The sequence below is a fragment of the Neovison vison genome, chromosome 1 (genome assembly GCF_020171115.1).
Source record: "Neovison vison isolate M4711 chromosome 1, ASM_NN_V1, whole genome shotgun sequence".
NCBI lineage: Eukaryota > Metazoa > Chordata > Mammalia > Carnivora > Mustelidae > Neogale > Neogale vison.
In genome coordinates, this window is record NC_058091.1 from 268,623,700 (window position 1) to 268,644,891 (window position 21,192).

The 21,192-nt window shown below is 38.3% G+C and overlaps 1 protein-coding gene across 2 annotated transcripts in view; it reads left to right on the top strand.

The window, feature by feature from the left end:
* Positions 1 to 8,750: 8,750 nt before the first annotated feature.
* The window catches only part of SOX30 (SRY-box transcription factor 30), a 35,608-nt gene continuing 23,166 nt past the window's right edge, over positions 8,751 to 21,192 (top strand). The window contains exons 1-4 of one of the 2 annotated variants that reach the window (XM_044241044.1): positions 8,751 to 9,762; positions 11,552 to 11,791; positions 13,187 to 13,366; positions 20,222 to 20,714. In XM_044241044.1, coding sequence (XP_044096979.1) covers positions 8,751 to 9,762; positions 11,552 to 11,791; positions 13,187 to 13,366; positions 20,222 to 20,714 — 1,925 coding nt within the window. The remainder of the gene's footprint in view (positions 9,763 to 11,551; positions 11,792 to 13,186; positions 13,367 to 20,221; positions 20,715 to 21,192) is intronic. The other variant, XM_044241053.1, reaches the window with a different exon arrangement.

Genomic DNA, 21,192 nt, shown 5'->3' on the forward strand with positions numbered 1-21,192 from the left:
GTATTGAGTTCTTTCCAAAGTTCCTCTTGTGGTTAGTTCAAGTTTCAAAGCATGTGGTCTGAAAATATGCAGGGAATGATGCCTATCTTTTGGTAATGGTTGAGACCTGATTTGTAACTCAGGATATGGCCTATTCTGGAGAATATTTCATGTGCCCCTGAAAAGAATGTGTATTCTGTTGTTTTAGTAAGGAATGTTCTGAATATATTTGTGAAGTCCATCTAAGTCCAGTATGTCATTCAAAGTCCTTGTTTCCTTGTTGATATTCTGCTTAGATGATCTGACCATTGCAATGAGTGGGGTGTTAAAGTCCCCTACTATTATTCTATTATTATCAATGTGTTTCATTAATTTTGTTATTAATTAGCTTATATAATCGGCTGCTCCCATGTTACAGGCATAAATATTTACAATTATTAAGTATTCTTGTTGGATAGACCCTTTAATTATTATATAGTGTCCTTCCTCATCTCTTATGAGAGTCTTTGGGCTAGATCTCAGAAAGAAATACAGCGAAGTGGCAGATATAAAAATCAATGCAAAGAAATCAGTTGCATTTATATACACTAAAAAAGAGACAGAAGAAAGAGAAATTAAGGAATCAATTCCATTTATAATTGCACCCACAACCATAAGATACTTAGGAATAAACCTAACCAAAAAGACAAAAGATCTGTACTCAGAAAAATATAGAGCACTCAGGAAAGAAACTGAGGAAGACACAAAAAAATGAAAAAATGTTCCATGTTCATAGATTGGAAGAATAAGTATTGTTAAAATGTCTATGCTACCTAGAGCAATCTATACATTCAATGCAATCCCTATAAAAATGACATCAATTTTTTTCACAGAGCTGGAACAAATAGTCCTAAAATTTGTATGGAACCAGAAATGACCCTGAATAGTCAAAGGAATGTTGAAAAAGAAAACCAAAGCTGGTGGCATCACAATTCTGTTCTTCAAGCTATGTTACAAAGCTATAATCATCAAGACACTATGGTACTGACACAAAAATAAACATCTATTCAATGGAACAGAATAGAGAACTCAGAAATGGACCCCCAACTCTATGGTCAACAAATCTTCAAGAAAGCAGGAAAGAATATCCAATGGAAAAGGGACAGTCTCCTCAACATATGGTGTTGGGATAATTGTGGACAGCCACATGCAGAAGAATGAAACTGAACCATTTCCTTACACCATAAACAAAAATAGACTCAAAATGGATGAAAGACCTAAATGTCAGACAGGAATCCATCAAAATCCTAGAGGAGAACACAGGCAGCAACGTCTGTGACCTCAGCCACAGCCAACTTCTTGCTAGACATGTTTCCAAAGGCAAGGGAAACAAAGGCAAAAATGAACTATTGTGACTTCATCAAGATAAATAGCTTTTGCACAGCAAGGAAAAGAGTAAAAAAAAAAAGACAACTAACAGAATGGAAAAAGATATTTGCAAATGTCTTATCAAATAAAGGGCTAGTATCCAAAATTTATAAAGAACTTCTCAAACTTAACACCCAAAGAACAAATAATCCAATCAAGAAATGGGCAGAGGACAGACATTTCTCCAAAGAAGACATCCAAATGGCCAACAGACACATGAAAAAACGTTCAACATCACTTGGCATCAGGGAAATACAAATCAAAGTCACCATGAGATACCACCTCACACCAGTCAGAATAGCTAAAATTAACAAGTTAGGAAATGAAAGATGTTGGTGATGATGTAGAGAAAGGGGAACCCTCCTACACTGTTGGTGGGAATGCAAGCTGGTGCAGCCACTCTGGAAAAGAGTATGGAAGTTCTTCAAAAAGTTTAAAATAGAGCTACCCTACGACCCAGCAATTATACTACTGGGTATTTATCCCAAAGATACAAATGTAGGGATCCTAAGGGGGCACATGAACCCCAATGTTTATAGCAACAATGTACACAATAGCTAAAGTATGGAACAAGATGGAACAGATGAATGTATAAAGAAGATGTGGTATATACATATACAATGGAATATTACTTGGCCACCAAAAAATGAAATCTTGCCATTTGCAATGACATGGATGGAACTAGAGGGAATTATGCTATGCAAAGTAAGTCAATCAGAGAAAGACAATTATCATATGATCTTACTGATATGTGGAATTTAAGAATCCACTGATATGTGGAATTTAAGGATCATAGGGGAAGGGAGGGAAAAATAAAACAAGACAAAACCAGAGAGGGAGAAAAACCAGAAGAGACTCTTAAGCATAGGAAACAAACTAAGGGTTGCTGGAGGGGAGGGGTGGGAGAATAACGTAACTGGGTAATGGACATTAAGGAGGACACGTGATGTAATGAACGCTAGGTATTATAGAAGACTGATGAGTCACAGACCTGTACTTCTAAAACCAATAATATATGTTAATTAACTGAATTTAAATAAAAATTAAAAAACTGAACTGTACCTCTGAAACTAATAATACACTATATGTTAATTAATTGAATTTAAATATATATAAATAAATAAAGAAGAAAAAATACCTACTGCATGAACATAAAATCATGATATATCAAAACTTATGGCATACAGGTAAAGCAGTACACTGAAGGAAATCTATAGCCTTAAATGCTTGTATTAGAAAGGAAACAAGATTTAAAATCAATAACCTAAAAAAATCCAATTAAGTAATCTCTCAACTTAAGAACTAGAAGAACAAAGAAAAACCAAAGTAAGTAGAATGAAGGAAATAATAAAAATCATAGTAGAAATCAGTTTTTAAAAAAACAGTAAAATAATAGACAAAACCAATGAAAATGAAGTTCTTTGAGAAGACCTATGGAGTTGATAAAATTTTAGTAAAACGCCAAGAAAAAAAAGGTATAAATTACCAAAACTAGAAATGAAAGAGGAAACTTTCTGAACCCTACAGAAATGTAAAAAATGATAAAGGAATATTATAAACAATCTTATGCCAATAATAACAACCTAATTGAAATAGCCAAATTTGCAAACAGAAATGACCAAATTGATTCAAGATGAAATACAAAATCTGAATGGGCCAATATCAAGTAAAGACATTATTTACTTGAGTTACTGAAAAATAAAGGCAAGTTGAGGCCCAGAGGCTTTCTTTATTGATGAATTTTTTTTAAAGATTCATTTATTTATTTGAGAGAGAAAGAGAGTGTGTGTGTGTGTGTGTGAGAAAGAGAGAGAGAGAGAGAGAGGAGTGCACAGGGGGAGGAGCAGAGGGAGAGGGAGAAAAATCCTCAGGCAGACTTCCATCTGAGTGCTGAGCCTAATGTGGGGCCCAATCCCAGAAACCTGAGACCATGACCTGAGTTGAAATCAGAGTTGGACACCCAACTGACTGAGCCACCCAGATGCCCCTTTACTGGTAAATTCTATCAACATTTAAGGAATTAATAATAGCAATTAAATACAAACCTTTTAAAAAACAGAAGAGAAGGGAATACTTTTTAGCGCATTTTACCCTGACATCAAAGCTGCAAATATGTCAAAAGAAAAGTTCACACCAATACCCTTCATGAATATACATGTTAAAATTCTTAAAAGAATAGTATTTGCATCCAGTAATGTATAAAAAGGATTATATATTTTGACCAAGTAAGGTTTACCTGGATTAACTTAACATCTCAATATCACTTAATTCAGTGCATATATTAATAGAATAAAGCAGGAGTCAACAAACTATGGCCCACAGACCAAATCTGGTATATCTTTTGTTTCTGTAAATAAAGATTTATTGGAATACAATTACACCCATTCATTCATATGTTGTCTAAAATTACCTTCATCCTACAAGAGCAGAGTTGATTGCTTACAACAGAGATCATATAGCTCACAAAACCAAAAATATTTACTATATGGTCCTTTCTGAAAAATGTTGCTGACTCCTGGAATAAAGGATAAAGTCATATGATCATTTCAATAGACGTAAAAAAATGCATTTGATAAAATCCAATAAACATAATAAAGCTCTCAACAAACTAAGAATAGAACTTCTTTAATATGATGAAATGCAACTATATAAAACCTACAACTAACATCATACTTAAAGATGAAAGACAATGCTTTGCTTTCCCTCAATATTAAGTATAAAACAAGGATATCGGGGCACCTGGGTGGCTCAGTGGGTTAAAGCCTCTGCCTTTGGCTCGGGTCGTGATCCCGGGGTCCTGGGATCGAGCCCCGCATCAGGCTCTCTGCTCCACAGGGAGCCTGCTTCCTCCCCTCTCTCTCTCTCTGCCTGCCTCTCTGCCTGCTTGTGATTTCTCTCTGTCAAATAAATAAAATCTTTAAAACAAACAAAAAACACAAGGATATCCACTCTTGTCATTTCTATTCAACATTGGGTTGGAGCTTTAGCCAGTGCAACAGACAAGAAAATATGAAGATAATATCAATATACAACCAAGTAGAAATGAAATTAAGAAAAATTACATCACAACAGTATAAAATATTCAGGAATAAATTTAACAAAAGACGTGCAGACTGTACACCAAGATTACAGGACATTATCAAGAAAAACTAAAGACCAAAATAAATGCAGATATGCCTTAAGTCTGGTAATCAGAAGACTCAATATTGTTAAGATAATCTCTTTTCTCAAAGTTGATCCACAGATTCAATGCAATTCTTATGTAAATACCAATAAGTTTATTTTGGGGGGGGCAGTAAAAACTGGTAAGCTAATGCTAAAATTTATATGGAAATCCAAAAGACCAAACACAGCTAATAGAATTTTGAGTAAGAACTAAGTTTGAGGACTTATTTGACCCAATTTCAAAATTTACCATAAAGCTGTAGTAATCAAGACAGTATGAAAGAACACTTTCAGAGAAAAACCTTTTTAACCTTAGGTTAGGCAAAGATTTCTTAGATATGATGACAGGCATATTGATAAATTAGTCTCCATTCAAGTTAAAAGCTTCTGCTCTTCAAAAGGCATCATTAAGAATGAAAAATAAAAAGAATGAAAAGAAGCCACAGACTGGAAGAAAATATTTGCAAATGTGTATCTAATAAAGAACCTGTATCCAGAACATATTAAGAAGCCCTAAAATAAAAATAATCCCTAGGGACACCTGGGTGGCTCAGTTGTTAAGTGTCTGCCTCTGGCTCAGGTCATGATCCCGGGGTCCCAGAATCGACCCCTGCATGGGGCTCGCTGCTCCGCAGGAAGCCTGCTTCTCCCTCTCCTATTCCCTCTGCTTGTGTTCCCTCTCTCGCTGTGTATCTCTCTGTCAAGTAAATAAAATCTTTGAAAAATACCATTAAAAATCAAAATTAAGAAAAACAACAGAGTAATCTAAAAAAAATGGGCAAAAAGTTTAATAGACACTAGGCAATGAATATATATGAATAGCAATTAAACATATGAAAAAACACTCAGTGTTGCTTATTGTTAACACTGTAACAATTACTTATTGTGAAAATGTAACTTAATTTATTTTTTAAAATTATTTATTTATTTGAAAGAGAGAGAGAGCAGAGAGCAACACAAGCTGGGGAAAGGGCATAAGCAAAAGAAGCATATTCCACACTAGGCAGGGAGCCCGAAATGGGGCTCAATTCCAGCACCCAGGGATCAAGACCTGAGCCAAAGGCAGATGCTTAACTGACTAAGCCACCCTGTGAAAATGTGATTTTATTTTAAGTCACAATTATTTACTACTACTTATAATACACACCCACTGGAATGGCTAAAATTTAAATGACTTATGATACCAAATGTTAGAAAGAAGCAGGGAAGCTGGGACCCTCATATATTGTGAGTGGAAAATGTAAAATGGTACATACATTATACAAAGCACTTTGACAGTTTTATAAAATGTTATACATATATTTATCATATAACCTAGCAATTCTGTTCCTAGGTGCCACAAATTTTGTGTATGAACGGACATTATGTTCACAGCAGCCAAAACCTAGAAATAATCCAAATACCCATCAGCTAGTGAAGAGATAAACCAGATCAATGAGAGACATCTTACAACAAAATATCTATGTACAATTTGGTATTTCCATACAAAGGGATACTACTCTGTAGTAAAAAAAAAATGAATGAATTACAAATACATTCAACTTGGATGAACTTCAAAAAAATTATGCTAAGTTAAAGAAGACAACAGTTAAGCTTACATATGATTCTGTTTAAAGGAAATTTCTAGAAAAGAGAAAATTACAGAGACAGAAAGCACCTGGGGTTGGAGGTGGGGGCAGAATTTACTGCAAATGGAAGTGAAAGTTTTTTGGGTTTCACTTTTGACCTTTTTTGAGTTGATGGAAATGTTCTCAAATGAGATTGTAGTGATGGTTTATAACTTTATAAATTCACTAAAACTCATCAAATTGTAATTTAATTGTAAACATAGAAACCAAATGTCAAAGGAGCTATTTTTTGTTAAAAAAAAAGACTGCTTTCTGCTTAAAATATATTCCTTGTATACTATTTGAATTGCTGTTACGCAGGACTGTCATATCAGCATTTTAGATTACTAACTCATGTTGGAATGTGAACTATTTGTGCACAAAATCAACACTAACTTGATTTATCTCTCTGCCTCTTTTATCATTCTTTGTCACGTAGTTGGCTCTTCTATTAAAACCCTCGTTCAGCAGTTCTCAAGGGGTGATTCAGGGACCAATTCTTTGAGTCTGGTAGGTTAAAACTATTTTCACAGTAATTCTAAGACAACATTTGCCTTTATCACTTCCTCCCTCCTGAATACACAGGGAAGCATTCAATATGACATGTAAAACACAACAGGCCGCATGAAGCAGACATGAGAATCCAAGTGTTTTCTTTTCTTTTCTTTTTTTTTTTAAATTAAGCCAGACACTAGATTTAAATGCCACTCTTCTAATTTTGAGGAAAACATAGTGTTAGCATAAAATTGTATTATGTTAATATATACTAGGTTTATTACTGACATTTTAAATGAATTGATAACCATTTTTAAAGTCCTTAGTTTTTATTTATAATATGGCAAGTATTTATAAGTAAAACCATATTGACAGATAAAACTACAAATATTGATCAATAAAAAGCTGTTTGGAATCTTCAATCATTTTTGTGGGTGCAAATGGTTCCAAGATAATAAAGTAGGAGAGCCACTGCCCTGTCTACCTGCCAGGTATAAGAACTCCTGTTTGTCACATTGGACAACAGGGCATTAGAGAACTGGGTAGATCTTCTTTGAAAGATAACTTGTCTTGGTTGCAAAAATCATCTGCCTCAAGATAAATCTATAGTTTTTAGTCAGGACATCATTTAGAAATGTAGCAAATGTTAATCCAAGGTTTCTTTTTCTTTATGAAAATAGGCACAGTCCTAGAAAAGGAGAAGCATAGTCATGGAAAGGACTTGGAGCAGCGCCTAGGATAAGAGTAAACTCTTAAAATGGATAGTAATTACTATGTTATTATTAGATTATGGCAGTCCTTATTTACCTAACAAGTGTTTATTGAATGCCTACTAAAGCCAGGCTCTATGGGTCAGCATTGAGGATTCAAAACACTGCCTGTCCCCAAGGAGTTTATAGTCAAGTAGTGGAGTCAGTAGAATAATGACATAAAGATATACATAATCACGAATTATGGTAAAAGTTTTAAAAGAAATGATGGACATATGAGTGCATAAAGGAGATCTGACCTGATTTTCAGAATCAGATAATAAGAATTCTCTGAGAAAGTGACATTTGGACTGCAGTTTTAAAAATGCGCAGCAGGAGGCAAGGAGACACAAGAGGAGAACAGCGTTCAAAGCCCCTTAAGGTAGAATGATGAGAGGCCACCGGGGCTGGAGTCCACAAAGCCACAGCCTTTTGGGGCTTTATATGCTTTGCAAGTATATTAGACCATTATCATGCGGTCAGTGGGGAGCCACGGGAATATTTAGGAGCGCGAGGTGTGACAGAACAGAACTATATTTGCACTTTAAAAAAGATCTCGGGTAGCTGGAACATAGTGGAACAAGGGTGAAAATGGAGACTATTCACACAGCCATGGCAGTATCCAGGCGAAAGATGATGGAAGCTTGGAACAAGAGTAATGGCGGTGGAAGGCCATTAGGATTTTTTTAGGAGACGGATTTGGCCTGTGTTTCTGCAAGTAGAGCCCAAAGAACCTTATGATTATTAACAGTACAGTTACTGCATAAAAGGGGGAGTTGCAAAGCCTCCCCCTTTTCCCCTTGGTTTGGATCCAAAGGCCCCCAGTGATGCCCGGCGCCTTCAGTGTACTCAGCAGAGCAAAGCGCACACACAGGGCCAGGTTCCCCACGCCGTGTATGGGACTCACTGGACTTTATCCTCCGGAGGTCAGTGGCGTGGAACCGCACCGTCTCCTGGGCAACACCATTGTCGGGCTCTCCGGCCGGGGGAGGGGTAACTAAGGACAACGGCCGGATGAGAACTCCGGAAGAGAGGCAAAGTCAGAGGGGGAAAATGGGCAGCACGAGCCACAGCCCAGGCCATCGCGGGTGATTCGAGGGCGCAGCACGAGGAGAGAGCCGAGGGCCGGAGGGGCCGCAGAATGCGCCTGTGATTGGAGGGCCGGGGGTATCGGGACGCTTGTGATTGGGCGAGGCCAAGACGAAGGGCCGCTTTTTGAACCGCGTAGGGTTCTGGGTAGCAAGGACCTTGGAAGGGTCTTAACCGAAAGGGGGAGGGGGAAGGTCGCCAACAAACGGCTGAGCTCACAATCCGGGCCGGGACCCGGCCGGGGCGTCCCCCTCCCCCCATGGAGAGAGCCAGGCCGGAGCCGCAACCTCAGCCGCGCCAACTGCCGAGGGCGACCCCGCCGCGCCCGCTCCGCCCTGCTCCCCCACAGCTGCCGGTCGAGGGCGCCTCCTTTAGGGCTGCGGCCGCGGAGCTCCCCCCGTCGCCGCCCACCCCGTGCGCGGCCGCCATTGCGACCGTGGCCTCGTCGTGCGGGGAGGCTCAGGCGTCGGGTGTACAGCCCGCGGCGCGGCGGCTGCTGCAGGTGAAGCCGGAGCAGGTGTTGCTGCTGCCGCCAGGGCCACCGCTGGCTCAGGCCCGGGACGAAGGCGTCGTCGCCTCACCGGCGCAAGCACGGCTGCTGCAGCTGAGGCCCGAGCTGCTGCTGCTGCCACCGCCTCCGCCCGCGTCCGACGGCGCCCCCTGCCGACCGGAGCTGCACCCGGTGCAGTCCCGAGCGCTACACGTCAAGGCTGAGAAGCAGGAGCAGGGGCCCGACTTGGATCCATCGGCGGGGACGCGAAGGCCTGTGGAGGCAGGCTCTAGAGCCTCCAGGACGGCCAAGGTAGAAGGCCCGGGGCCAGCTCTCGACGGCCACGGAGGGGACGAGAAAAAGGGCAAGCTGGAGGCGGAGGAGGTCATGAGGGACGTGGTGAAAGGCGGGGAGGGCAAAACCCTGGCGACCATCAGAGAAGGAGTCATCAAAACAGAGGAGCCCGAGAGACTCCGCGAGGACTGCAGGCTGGGCACGGAGCCCGCGTCCAATGGCCTGGTCCACGGCAACAAAGAAGTCATCCTGGCCCAGCCATCCAGTGCCTTTGGGCCACACCAGCAAGACCTCAGGATCCCTTTGACTCTCCACACGGTCCCCCCTGGGGCCCGGATCCAATTTCAGGGACCTCCGCCTTCAGAGCTGATACGGTTGACCAAGGTCCCCTTGACACCAGTGCCTATTAAAATGCAATCCTTACTGGAGCCTTCTGTAAAAATTGAAACCAAAGATGTCCCGCTCACCGTGCTTCCCTCAGATGCAGGTATTAGACGGCAGGGGAATCTGGTTTTCAAACTTCGTCTATGTTGCCCCATAGCTGACATGTTAGCAGTTCAGAAGCCTAAACTAGAAAAATAAAATCATGGAACTGATTGATTACAGGGCAAAGTCCGCACAGGTATCACTTCCAGTTGACTTGTTCACATACCAGTAAAATACACTAAGATGTTCCAAGATTCCCATTTTTCTAAAAATCTATTTTAAGGCCCAGTGAATGATGAGTTTTAGAGGTAACTAATGTTTATACACAAAATAGGAATATTCTCACTATAAACACTGTTATTTCAGCCCTCAGTTTCTATGCTACACTTTGTTGTGGTAGTTCAATATTTTTATGTGTATCAAGAAAATTTTATTTTTTAAAAACATTTTATTTGAGAAAGTGAGTGAGTGAGAGAGAAAGCACAAACAAGGGGAGGTAAAGGGAGAGGGAGAGCTGACTTCCCACTGAGCAGGAAGCAGGACCTCAGGCTCCATCCCAGGACCCTGGGATCCTGATCTGAGCCAAAGGCAGATGCTTAATAGTCTGAGCCCCCCAGGTACCCCAAGAAGAATATTTTAAATAGTGTTTACTGAAAAAATGTTTATATTCAAATAGGAAAGTTGGTACTGGATTTGGAGGTGATTTGTCTTCTTTAAAAATGAATAGTAAACCATTTTTCTAAGAAAACAGTACACGATTAATGTAATACTTTAGTATCCTAAAAGCTAAGAATGTAGAGAAATACAGAAGACGAAGATAGAATAAGCTAGAAATTGTTTTCAAAAATAACTATAGTTAGCAGTAACAACTAATAGATATTTTGTCACTACTCATTAGTTACAAATATATAGTTAGGAAATTCTTAAGATTTAATTCAGATAATTTTATGCCAATGTCATGGAAAATCAGTTCATATTTTTATTCACCTTATATTTGTTTTCTTTGTTTTCTTATATCTGTTTTCTTATTTTCCTTACTGATCCTTTCCATGTCACCCTCATTCTTTTATAAACTTCATTTTCTGAAGGAGAGAAAGGGAAAGATTTCTTTATAATATTTAATCCTTTGTGCATCTTAAAAAATTTTGTATAATAAGTAACTAAAATAAAGAGAGACAATATAAGAAGTTTATAGACAGTTGTTTTTGATGAATTAGGTGAGAGATGTGAATTTAGCCACCATCCTTTATTGTAATTTCAACTGGTTCTATGACTCTCTAAAAGTCACTTTTATTATTTTTCTTCTATTTTTTTCTCCCAGGTTATAGGATTAGTGTCAATCACCCACTTTGGCAAGAGCTTCATCTTCATAATGAAATGGAATATAGTATATTACAAATATTTTTACTTAACGGACACTACAGGGGCATGTAAATGAGTTCCTTTAAACATTTAGGGAGCACCTAGCTGGTGCTAAGATTATAGTTATGAGTAAGTCCTAGTTCCTGTTCCCCAGTAATAGAAGATTTTAAATGGGAAAGAAACTAAATGTTAACTATTGGTAGAGGTATTACCAAAGCCCAAGGAAGTAATAAGCCAACAGTTTACGGTGTCTTCAACATTATCACTCCTACAATATCTTCAACAATATTTTTTTGAGGAAAAGAAGAGTCTAAGCTGTAGTTTAGAATGCTGAGTTCAGGGGTTATGAGGCATTCTGGAATACTGGCAGTTCTTTGTATTTCCTCCAGTTAAAAATAAATATAGATGAAGGTGCACTTCATTTTAACATTGTGTTTGCATCTGTGTGTATGGCACATTAATTCAGTCTTTTAATTTTTGTCATGTAGGAATACCAGATACTCCCTTCAGTAAGGACAGAAATGGTCATGTGAAGCGACCCATGAATGCTTTTATGGTTTGGGCAAGGATTCACCGACCAGCACTAGCTAAAGCTAACCCAGCAGCCAACAATGCAGAAATCAGTGTCCAGCTCGGGTTAGAGTGGAACAAACTTAGTGAAGAACAAAAGAAACCTTATTATGATGAAGCACAAAAGATTAAAGAAAAGCACAGAGAGGAATTTCCTGGTAATCAAATGAAACTTCTTTCTAATTTAAATTGATTTAGGTAAAGATTAGACAAAAATGCATATTTTTTTCTAATCTAATATGTAAAATAAAGAGAATAAAGGCTAATAGTATAGTAATGATGGAATTGACACAGGACATACATTTTCTTAAATAGAAGCAAGTAGAGGAATATCTGGTCTCATATTTGCCAACTAATAACAAACTGGGGGACATAATTTTGCTGTTTTTTTTTTTTTATGGGTTTTATTTATCCACCTGACAGAGATCACAAGTAGGCAGAGAGGCAGGCGGGCGGGTTGGGGTGGGAGAAAGAGCCCGATGTGAGGCTTGATCCCAGGACCCTGGGATCATGACCTGAGCCGAAGGCAGAGGCTTAAACCCACTGAGCCACCCAGGCACCCCTTTTACTGTGGTTTTGATTAAATATTTGATTAAATATTTGAATAAATATAGATATGAATTTAATGAAGTTAAACTCCAGAATGTAAGTCTACAATTTTGCAAATATACTAGAAAATGAAGAGTTAAAATCATGGCAACAGAAACAAATACGCGTCATACACTTAAAGACAATGAGAATGCAGGATTGGCACCAGGCTCCATTTTGATGTTATATGGTTATCAGAACACACTTATGTCTTCTAATTGCCAAATTTATCCTCATCATGATGTCGTTTGAAACAATTTCTGATTTACTCCCCAGCCACGAGGGCATTTCGATTAAGCTTGGGTAAAGGCAAAGCGTATATGGCCAACATGATCATGCATGATGAGAAAATATTTTTTTCTAAAATATGAGAAGAAAGGTTTTGGGTGTCAGAGTCAACAGTTACAGAGAACCAGTTATTCTGGTTATACAATGGCTGCAAACTGTTAAACTCTATTCTTCTGACTTTGGAAGGAAATTGGGTTGTTTGTGGACTTGAGACTGCCAAGTTTAGGAGAGTGACTCTTCCTAAGCTAGGTATAAAAATAGTGACTGGTCATTAATGACCATTCCATTGTAAGATATAGACAATTATATCTCATAGGAAATGAGGGAACAGGAGGAAATGAATAGCTTACAGGGGCATTGTCTTATAGGTAAAGGAAAAGCTTTGGGATTCGAACTCAGTTTCTTTAATGTTGATTTTACTGTGGATTCAATATGTGTCTTTGGATATAAAACATTTGATCTCACTCTTCCTTTGAATTATGGGTTACAATATTGACCACTAGTTGGAAACTATATAGACATTAAAATGCACAGAAATTGCGTAATAAAGTTGGAAAAGACATTTTACTTTAGACAATAATTTGTTTTTTTAAGAAGTTTTTTTTGTGAAAAGAACTATTTAAAGGCTAAATAGGGTCCTTATGTTCAAATTAAAAATTGCTTATCTTCTTCTATAGGTTGGGTTTATCAACCTCGTCCAGGGAAGCGAAAACGCTTCCCTCTAAGTGTTTCCAATGTATTTTCTGGTACCACACAGAATATCATCTCTACAAATCCTACAACAATATATCCTTATCGCTCACCTACCTACTCTGTGGTAATTCCCAGCCTACAGAACACCATCACTCATCCAGTTGGTGAGTTTATTATAGATTATGAATTTTTAAAAATATTTTATTTATTTATTTGACAAACAGAGATCACAAGTAGGCAGAGAGGCAGGCAGAGAGAGAGGAAGGGAAGCAGGCTCCCCGCTGAGCAGAGAGCCCGATGTAGAGCTTGATCCCAGGACCTGGGATCATGACACGAGCCGAAGGCAGAGGCTTCAAACCACTGAGCCACCCAGGCGTCCCTGTAGATTATGAATTTTTAATAGTTGTGTGAAAATTTTACCTTTAGTTGAAATTTTGTTTTTGTTAACTTAAGAATTTTTAGAACAATAGTATTAAGGGAAAAAAATCAAGAGGAAAGTAAAAACATAAAATTGGAGAAAGAAAAATTTCAGTAGATATGAAAGCATTTGGGTTTGCCAGAGTAGCAAATGTTCTGTGTGTAAAACCTCAGAGTATTTAACTAAATTGGATAAGCCCATAGATTAGGCAGATAATGCAGGAAATGATGAGGTAATTCAAAAGGAAATAGGAGTATCTTTTTACTATTAGCATAAAAGAATGCCTTGCTAATGGGGTACAGAGCATCCTGTTCTGGAATTTAGCAATGATGACTGATCTGTTAAGACCATTCTCTTGCTGCTCTAGATAAGCGGTGGAAGTAATCTGTTTTCTACCAAATATTTGGTTCTCTATATTGTCTTTACCTAAATTTCTCCTCTATTATCAGTTCTTTATAACATTCCTGTCTGTTCCTTTTAATTACCTAAAGTTGAAAAACTAGTATCTTAAGAACTTGTTGTAGGGCTGTCCCATCATTGGTTTGTTCTTCCAGAATCTCTTTTAACCACCTCTTAGGCAGAGCTTTATACATTCACTACTTACTATTACTTGGCCTAAAACTACTGCTCTTTCCAGTTTCCACCTGCTCAGATCCTTTTGGTAATAAAGCCACCCCTATGTGCTGAGAGGTTTAGATATCTTAAAAATTGACTTCTTAGAATATTACACATTTTCAATGTTTTTTTTTCTCTGTGTATCATTATAGCAATTGACAGCAACAAAGCCACAGTCAGGATGTCTAGTATCAAGAGAAAGATGCAGAAAGCTCATTCTATTGCCTTATTCTCTTCCAGCACAGTCAAACACTTCCATACTTCACTATTTGGCAGTATCTCCTTTAATTCTGTATTTCAACCTAGGCTTAATTATGCTTTTCTTAACTTTCTTTGTTTTGTCTGCTATGTTATTTATGATTTCTACTTTCATAATCTGTATGTTTTCTCCTTATTCCTTTTTCTAAGACCTCTCTTTTATCTGCTTCTTTCCACAGTTAAATGCCTTATGAGACCATTTGTATTTACTTCAGCTAATATTTTCTCAGTTCTGACTTGGAGTTTCTTTACAGATCTTAGGTGGCATTCACCTAAGATCTACTTCTATTAATTTTGTCAATCTGGAATAGAACACTCTGTGAACTTGCCATTATACCACAGTAGTGTAATATTCTTAACATATGTGCTATGAAAATGAATTGGGGTTCAGACATCTTACAGTCTTTTGTGTCAGAAGGGGTTTATTGAGTCTTTCTGTTCTTCTCCCTGTTCTTTCAGTTGCCTTTTATACTGTAATGACTATTCCATTGATTCCACTGGGTTTCTTCTTTCTGTGATAGAGTTACTTAGCATTGACTTTGAGGTCCCTCAGATATGACTCCTTCAATTTTCCTTTGGACTGCCTAATTTTTATTTGCACTTATACACTTGGACTTCTTATTTTACACATTTGGACAAGCTTTTCATCTTTAAAAGATGTCTTTCTGATGCCTCCATCAGAAAGGATGAATACCCAACTTTTGTAGCAACATGGACGGGACTGGAAGAGATTATGCTGAGTGAAATAAGTCAAGCAGAGAGAGTCAATTATCATATGGTTTCACTTATTTGTGGAGCATAACAAATAGCATGGAGGACAAGGGGCGTTAGAGAGGAGTAGGGAATTTGGGTAAATTGGAAGGGGAGGTGAACCATGAGAGACTATGGACTCTGAAAAACAATCTGAGGGGTTTGAAGTGGCGGGGGGGTGGGAGGTTGGGGTACCAGGTGGTGGGTATTATAGAGGGCACGGCTTGCATGGAGCACTGGGTGTGGTGAAAAATAATGAATACTGCTTTTCTGAAAATAAATAAATTGAAAAAAAAAAGATGTCTTTCCTTTTTAATAGGTTCTCTCTGATTTGCTCAGTTAACCATTAAAACTTTCTGATTTATTTGAGGCACAATTTTTCCTTCTGGGTTTTTAGCATTATCATATAAAATAGCCTTCATTTTTTTTAATATTTTATTTACTTCCTTCTCAGAGAGGGAGAGCGAGCACATGCAGACAGAGTGGCAGGAAGAGACAGAGAGAGAAGCAGGCTCCCTGCTGAGCAAGGAGCTCGATGTGGGACTCAATCCCAGATCATGACCTGAGCTGAAAGCAGCCGCTTAACCAACTGAGCCACCCAGGCGCCCCAATAGCCTTCATTTTTTAATGAACTCTTAATTTTAGTTATCCCTATTAGCTTTATTTCCCCCTAGCTGACATCTGTATTTCCAAAAATCTAATAACCCCAGGGTGGACTTTTTTGTCTTTTCTTGTTGTTGTTAAGATCTTAATATAAATATGTTGTGATCACTACTGCCTGTATATTTCATATACACAGAATTCATGCACTTTATATTAGTCTTTATCCATTATTTGGTTCTCAATCAAGGTTATCTCATTTTACTGTGTATTCTACTAAACCTATTTGTTCTAATAAGCAATTATGTGTTATGTACTATAATACATAAGATGCATGCATCTTAGTATATTTTTATCTCATGAAGTTAATCTATTTGAAATCTAGCAATATAATTTGGTATTCTCCCTTGTTTTGGTGAATGTTTCTATCTCAGATGTTTTCTCAGTCTGTAGTATATTCCACTGTTATATATGCATGCCTGCCTACCTATCCCCCATTACATAATGTTTATTAAGTACTAAATATAGGTCAAACTCTGTGTCTGAGATACAATACAAAGGTATCTTGATAGTCTCCTATTGAAGAGCTTATAGGGTTGTTGTAGAAAGAATAGATAACAATACAAGTAATTTTACTATTTCTTTGATGGCATCTATAGCACCTTATCTGTTATTATTTCTATGACCAATGCATTGTGTCCACTGTGTCTTTCATATTTAATGCCATACTCCAAGCTCTTCTATTTCTCATTTCCAAAAATGATTACAGCATGATAATCCAGAATTCTTTTTAGATATCTTTCTTTTATCAAATGTCTTTGATGCTGGTTCTGCCAGCATTCTCATTTTATATTAAATATCAAATTTGTTTATTTTAAAGTCTTCTAGAACTCTGGTGGAAGCTATATTTATTTTAGGCTGGCTTTTAAATGTCACTTTATACATAATATGAATTTTCTGGTGAATTATTTTGTTCTCTACATTTTATTTCTAAAGCCCAAAATTGGTTTGCCTTATTATATTATCAGTTGACATCTTTCACTCTTCTGAATTTATACATTTTCTCTAAATTTTTAATTTAAAACGTTTACTACTATTTTAGTTGTTTGGTAGTAGATATATGGTGCCTTTTCAGTTATTTAACTGAAACAAACCAAAAAACCTCCATTATTCTGATACTGTTATAATCCAAAAAAGTCTGGTCTTCTCTTTGCCTTAAGATCCATTCCAGCAAAGTATCATGTCCATGAGAAACACAAATCTGGCTCAAAAATTCTTTGAAAAGTGATGTAGTTCTTTATTGTAGGTTTTCTTGATGGGGGCAGGGAAGGAAGAATCACATGGTTCAACATACTCTAAGTCATCTTGGGACTCCTCATTACCATTGTTTCTTTACAAAATCTCACTTTTTTTTTTTTTAAAAATCAGTTCTGTGTTTATCCCAATTCTCCATTCCCCATCTCTATCTCTGTGTCTCTGCCTGTTACTCCATTTCTCTCCCCTCTCCTCTCTCTGCCTCTCTTATTGTTCAGCCACATGCTGGTCCTTCTCTCCATACTACCTCCATATAACTTTTTCTTGTAGAGAAATTTGGTTTGTTCTCAGTTTCTGCCATTCTTCATTCCTTCACTATTTATCCCAGTCACACAACAAAAGCCTCAGTGCACCCTCTGTCCAGTCAGTACAGACAGTGGATTCTTTCCCTTTTGGAGAGATGGTGGGGGAGTATTGAAAATTAATAACTTCTTTTGTTCCTGTCGTATTATATCATAGATCTAGAATTCTTCTCTTTATCTCATGTAATGATTAGATAATGCTAGCTGCTTTATAAGCACCTAAACATAATGGTTTAAACAGAATTATGGTTTATTTTTATCCATTTAAAGTCTAAAATAGGTATTTCTAGTCAGTGTACAGATGTCTTTGAAGGAGTGACTCCGGGGCACAAACTACTTCTCTGCTGTGGCACTGCCATCTTTAATATGTGGCACCCAAGGCCACTGGACTAGTGTGCATGAATCTACAGAACAGGAAAGAGCATGGAAGATAATTCCTGAAAGGTTTTCAGGGGCCAGGCTCAGAAGTGGTGCATATCTCTTCTACCTTCCATTAGGTAGCTCTTGGCCACATGGCAACTCCTCTGACTGCAAGGGAGGCTGGGAAAGGTAATTTAACTATGTGCTAGAAGAAGAGAAAACAGATGACTGGCTAGTTTTTTCAATCCCTTATCTAAAGTTTGATACATTAGAGCTCTGCCCTTCCCACAAGTCTTCTCTCTTCACTGACAGTTTATGGAAATGACTGGATGTTGCAGACTTTAACTTCCTGCTTAGCAACCAGAATTTCAACATTTAGGACATCTTCCTTATACTTCTATGTAACTCTCTATGCATCTATTTTATTTTTAACCTCAGACCAAAACAGTGCCTGACATATGTTGGTTACTTGGTGAATATTGAGTTAAAGGATGCATGATTTATCATCTCATGCCTCGTACTGCTTTTTTATAGAAATATCTTTGGTAAAAAAGAACATTTCATGTCAGCTAAAAAATGAGTTCCTTCTTTCTTCAGTAACTAAAATAATACCAGTTGATCTATATAACTTTACTTTGCCTAGGAAGATCATACTTCTTTACTGAGGACTAAGAGCTTCTTGTACTAGCTAGAGGGAGGAGAAGCCTGGGTCAGAGGTCTAACTTTTAGGAGCAGATGTTTTGAGTACAGTGATAATTCAATTACAAGTCATTCTGGCTTCATGGTTGTTTAGATAAGGGAGTTCTCCTTATAGCAGATCAGTGGTAGAAGTGCTATCAGGTATAGGTTTATTTGTTAGGGTTTCCTTTCCCCCATCTAGCCATAGCTTTCTAACTATTATTAGCCAAGTTCCATGCCAAAAACTTGGATGCAGGTTTGAAAGAAAGTGCTCCTGCTCTCAAGCCTCCAGTTTTGTGATTGTGGGTAGGGGTGGCAGAGAAGCAAGTAACAGAGATTTATAATATTTTGTGATAAGTTATAGACTTACATGTTCTAAGGGAACATGGAAGAGGGAAATTATTTTATGCTTGATCAATCAAGAAAGGTCTAAGGCCTGTGCCTCATGGGGGCTGGGGGAGGGGGGCACATAACCTTAACAACTATGAGTCAGGACAGCTTCACGCACACCCTGACCCTGTGTTGTCTGTGCTTGACTGGGTCAGGGGCCATTTTTGAAACAGATAGATCGATCCCTTAATTCCCTACTTGCAGGTTTAGGAGGAGCATTATATTCCTTTTCTGGAGAGAAAGAAGGAAGGAAAGGCCTTCCCTCGGCAATGCTAAGAAAAGATCTACATTTCTTTCAGCCTCTTGCAGAGACATATTTCTAATCATAGTCTGTTCTTGGACTGCACTGGAGATCTAACTGCACTGGAATAAACCAGATCATGACTCTATTGCTGTGGCTTCCCTCTATATTTCTTTGGAAATTTTAATTAAGTTTAGGCTAGATGTGTTATTTGAATAACTTGGTAACTCACTCAATTAGTAGTCCTCTCTTGTTCAAGAGCATGATTGTTTCACCTACCTATAAAATTCTGCCATATTTGTTATGCCTTGCTGCAAAATACTGTTTTCATATCTGTCACAAATTGTTGACCTGTGGCAAGTCCTCTTCTCACCTGGGAATTTCCTTTTGTAATAGCATTGACATTGAATGCAATGAAGCAAATTAATTTTACTGATTGTTTATTTTTTCAGTTAAAAAATTAAACATCATTCTAATGTCAATTTAATATAGGGAAGTATATGCAATAGTAGAAAAATGACCCATATACTACCCTGAAATCTCAATATTCAAAGGAAGGTTAACATATTTACACAATAGAAAATTCAAACAGTACTAGTAGATATATAATAAAAGTCTAGCTGCCCATTGTTCTGTCCCTTCTCCCAGATGATTGTTCCTTAGAAGTAACCACTGTCAGTGGTTTCATATTACTTTTTTAAAGAAACATTTATATATACACATTAGCATTTGTATGTTTTCATCTTTCACTCAATCACTCAACTTTAGTCCTTTACTTATCCTTTTAGAAATATTTGTTGAAGGCCCTACAGACTTTTGAGCCCTGGATATACAGCAGGGAGCAAAACAGAACAGGTCTCTCTTCTTATGGCACTTAGAATCTAGATGGGAAAGAGAGACAAAAAAATATATACAAACAATTATTTCAATTTGTTCAAATTCTATAAAGGAAATAGAGTGGTGTGGTGTGGTAATGTTATTAGGTGAGATGGTTAGTGAGGACTTCTGGTTGTACAGTTTATTAAATTCTGGATAAAGAAAAACATGGAGCAGCTCAATTAATGCCAGACCTATACTGTTTTTATTTCTGAAGGTGACGCCCCACCTGCCATCCAACTGCCCACACCTGCGGTCCAGCGCCCAAGCCCCATCTCACTTTTCCAGCCCAGCGTCTCCAGTACTGCCCAGGTGGGCATCCAGGCTCCAAGCCTGCCCCTCCGTCCAGCACTCCCACCCCAGCGCTTTGCGGGGCCCTCCCAAACAGACACTCATCGGCTGCACTCCGGAGCCAGTCGCTCCGTGAAGAGACCTACTCCCGTCTCTCTGGAGAACACCAACAGGATTCCAACTAGTGCAAGTACTGCCCATGCCAGATTTGCAACCTCAACCATCCAACCTCCCAAGGAGTATCCCAGCGTTTCCACTTGTCCCAGAAGTGCTCCAATCCCCCAGGCTCCTCCTATTCCACACTCACATGTCTACCAAGCTCCTCCCCTTGGCCATCCAGCCACGTTGTTTGGGACACCACCACGATTTTCTTTTCATCACCCTTACTTCCTACCTGGACCTCACTACTTCCCATCAAGGTAAATGAACATTTTTTTTCTTTCACCTGAAGACACATACAGCTAATGAATTTTTACCTCTGAAGGTACCCCTTATTTAGAAAGGGACTCCCTCAATTCTGGTTGGAATCTGATTTAGATTAGAGGCTGAACAGGGGCCAGGCAGTTAATATAAATACATGAAGCAGGCTAGATGAGGGCTAGGAGGCCAAAGAGAGTTCATACCCCATCTAATGGGGTAGCTGCTACTCAGCTGTAGCTGATGATCACCACAAGATAATACAGGCTCCAATGTTGTCAGATCTGATTTTTTTTTGAAGAATCAGTTATAAGGGTCCTTAAGATCATTTACTTACTCTCCCCATACCCTATTCATAGACTTGTGCCTCTCAGACTTATTTTTTGTGTATCATTCCTAGGTGATCTTGTTACAATGAAGATTCTGAGTCAGTAGGTCTGGGGTAGAGCAGTATCTATACCAGGGTATAGTAGGCTTGAT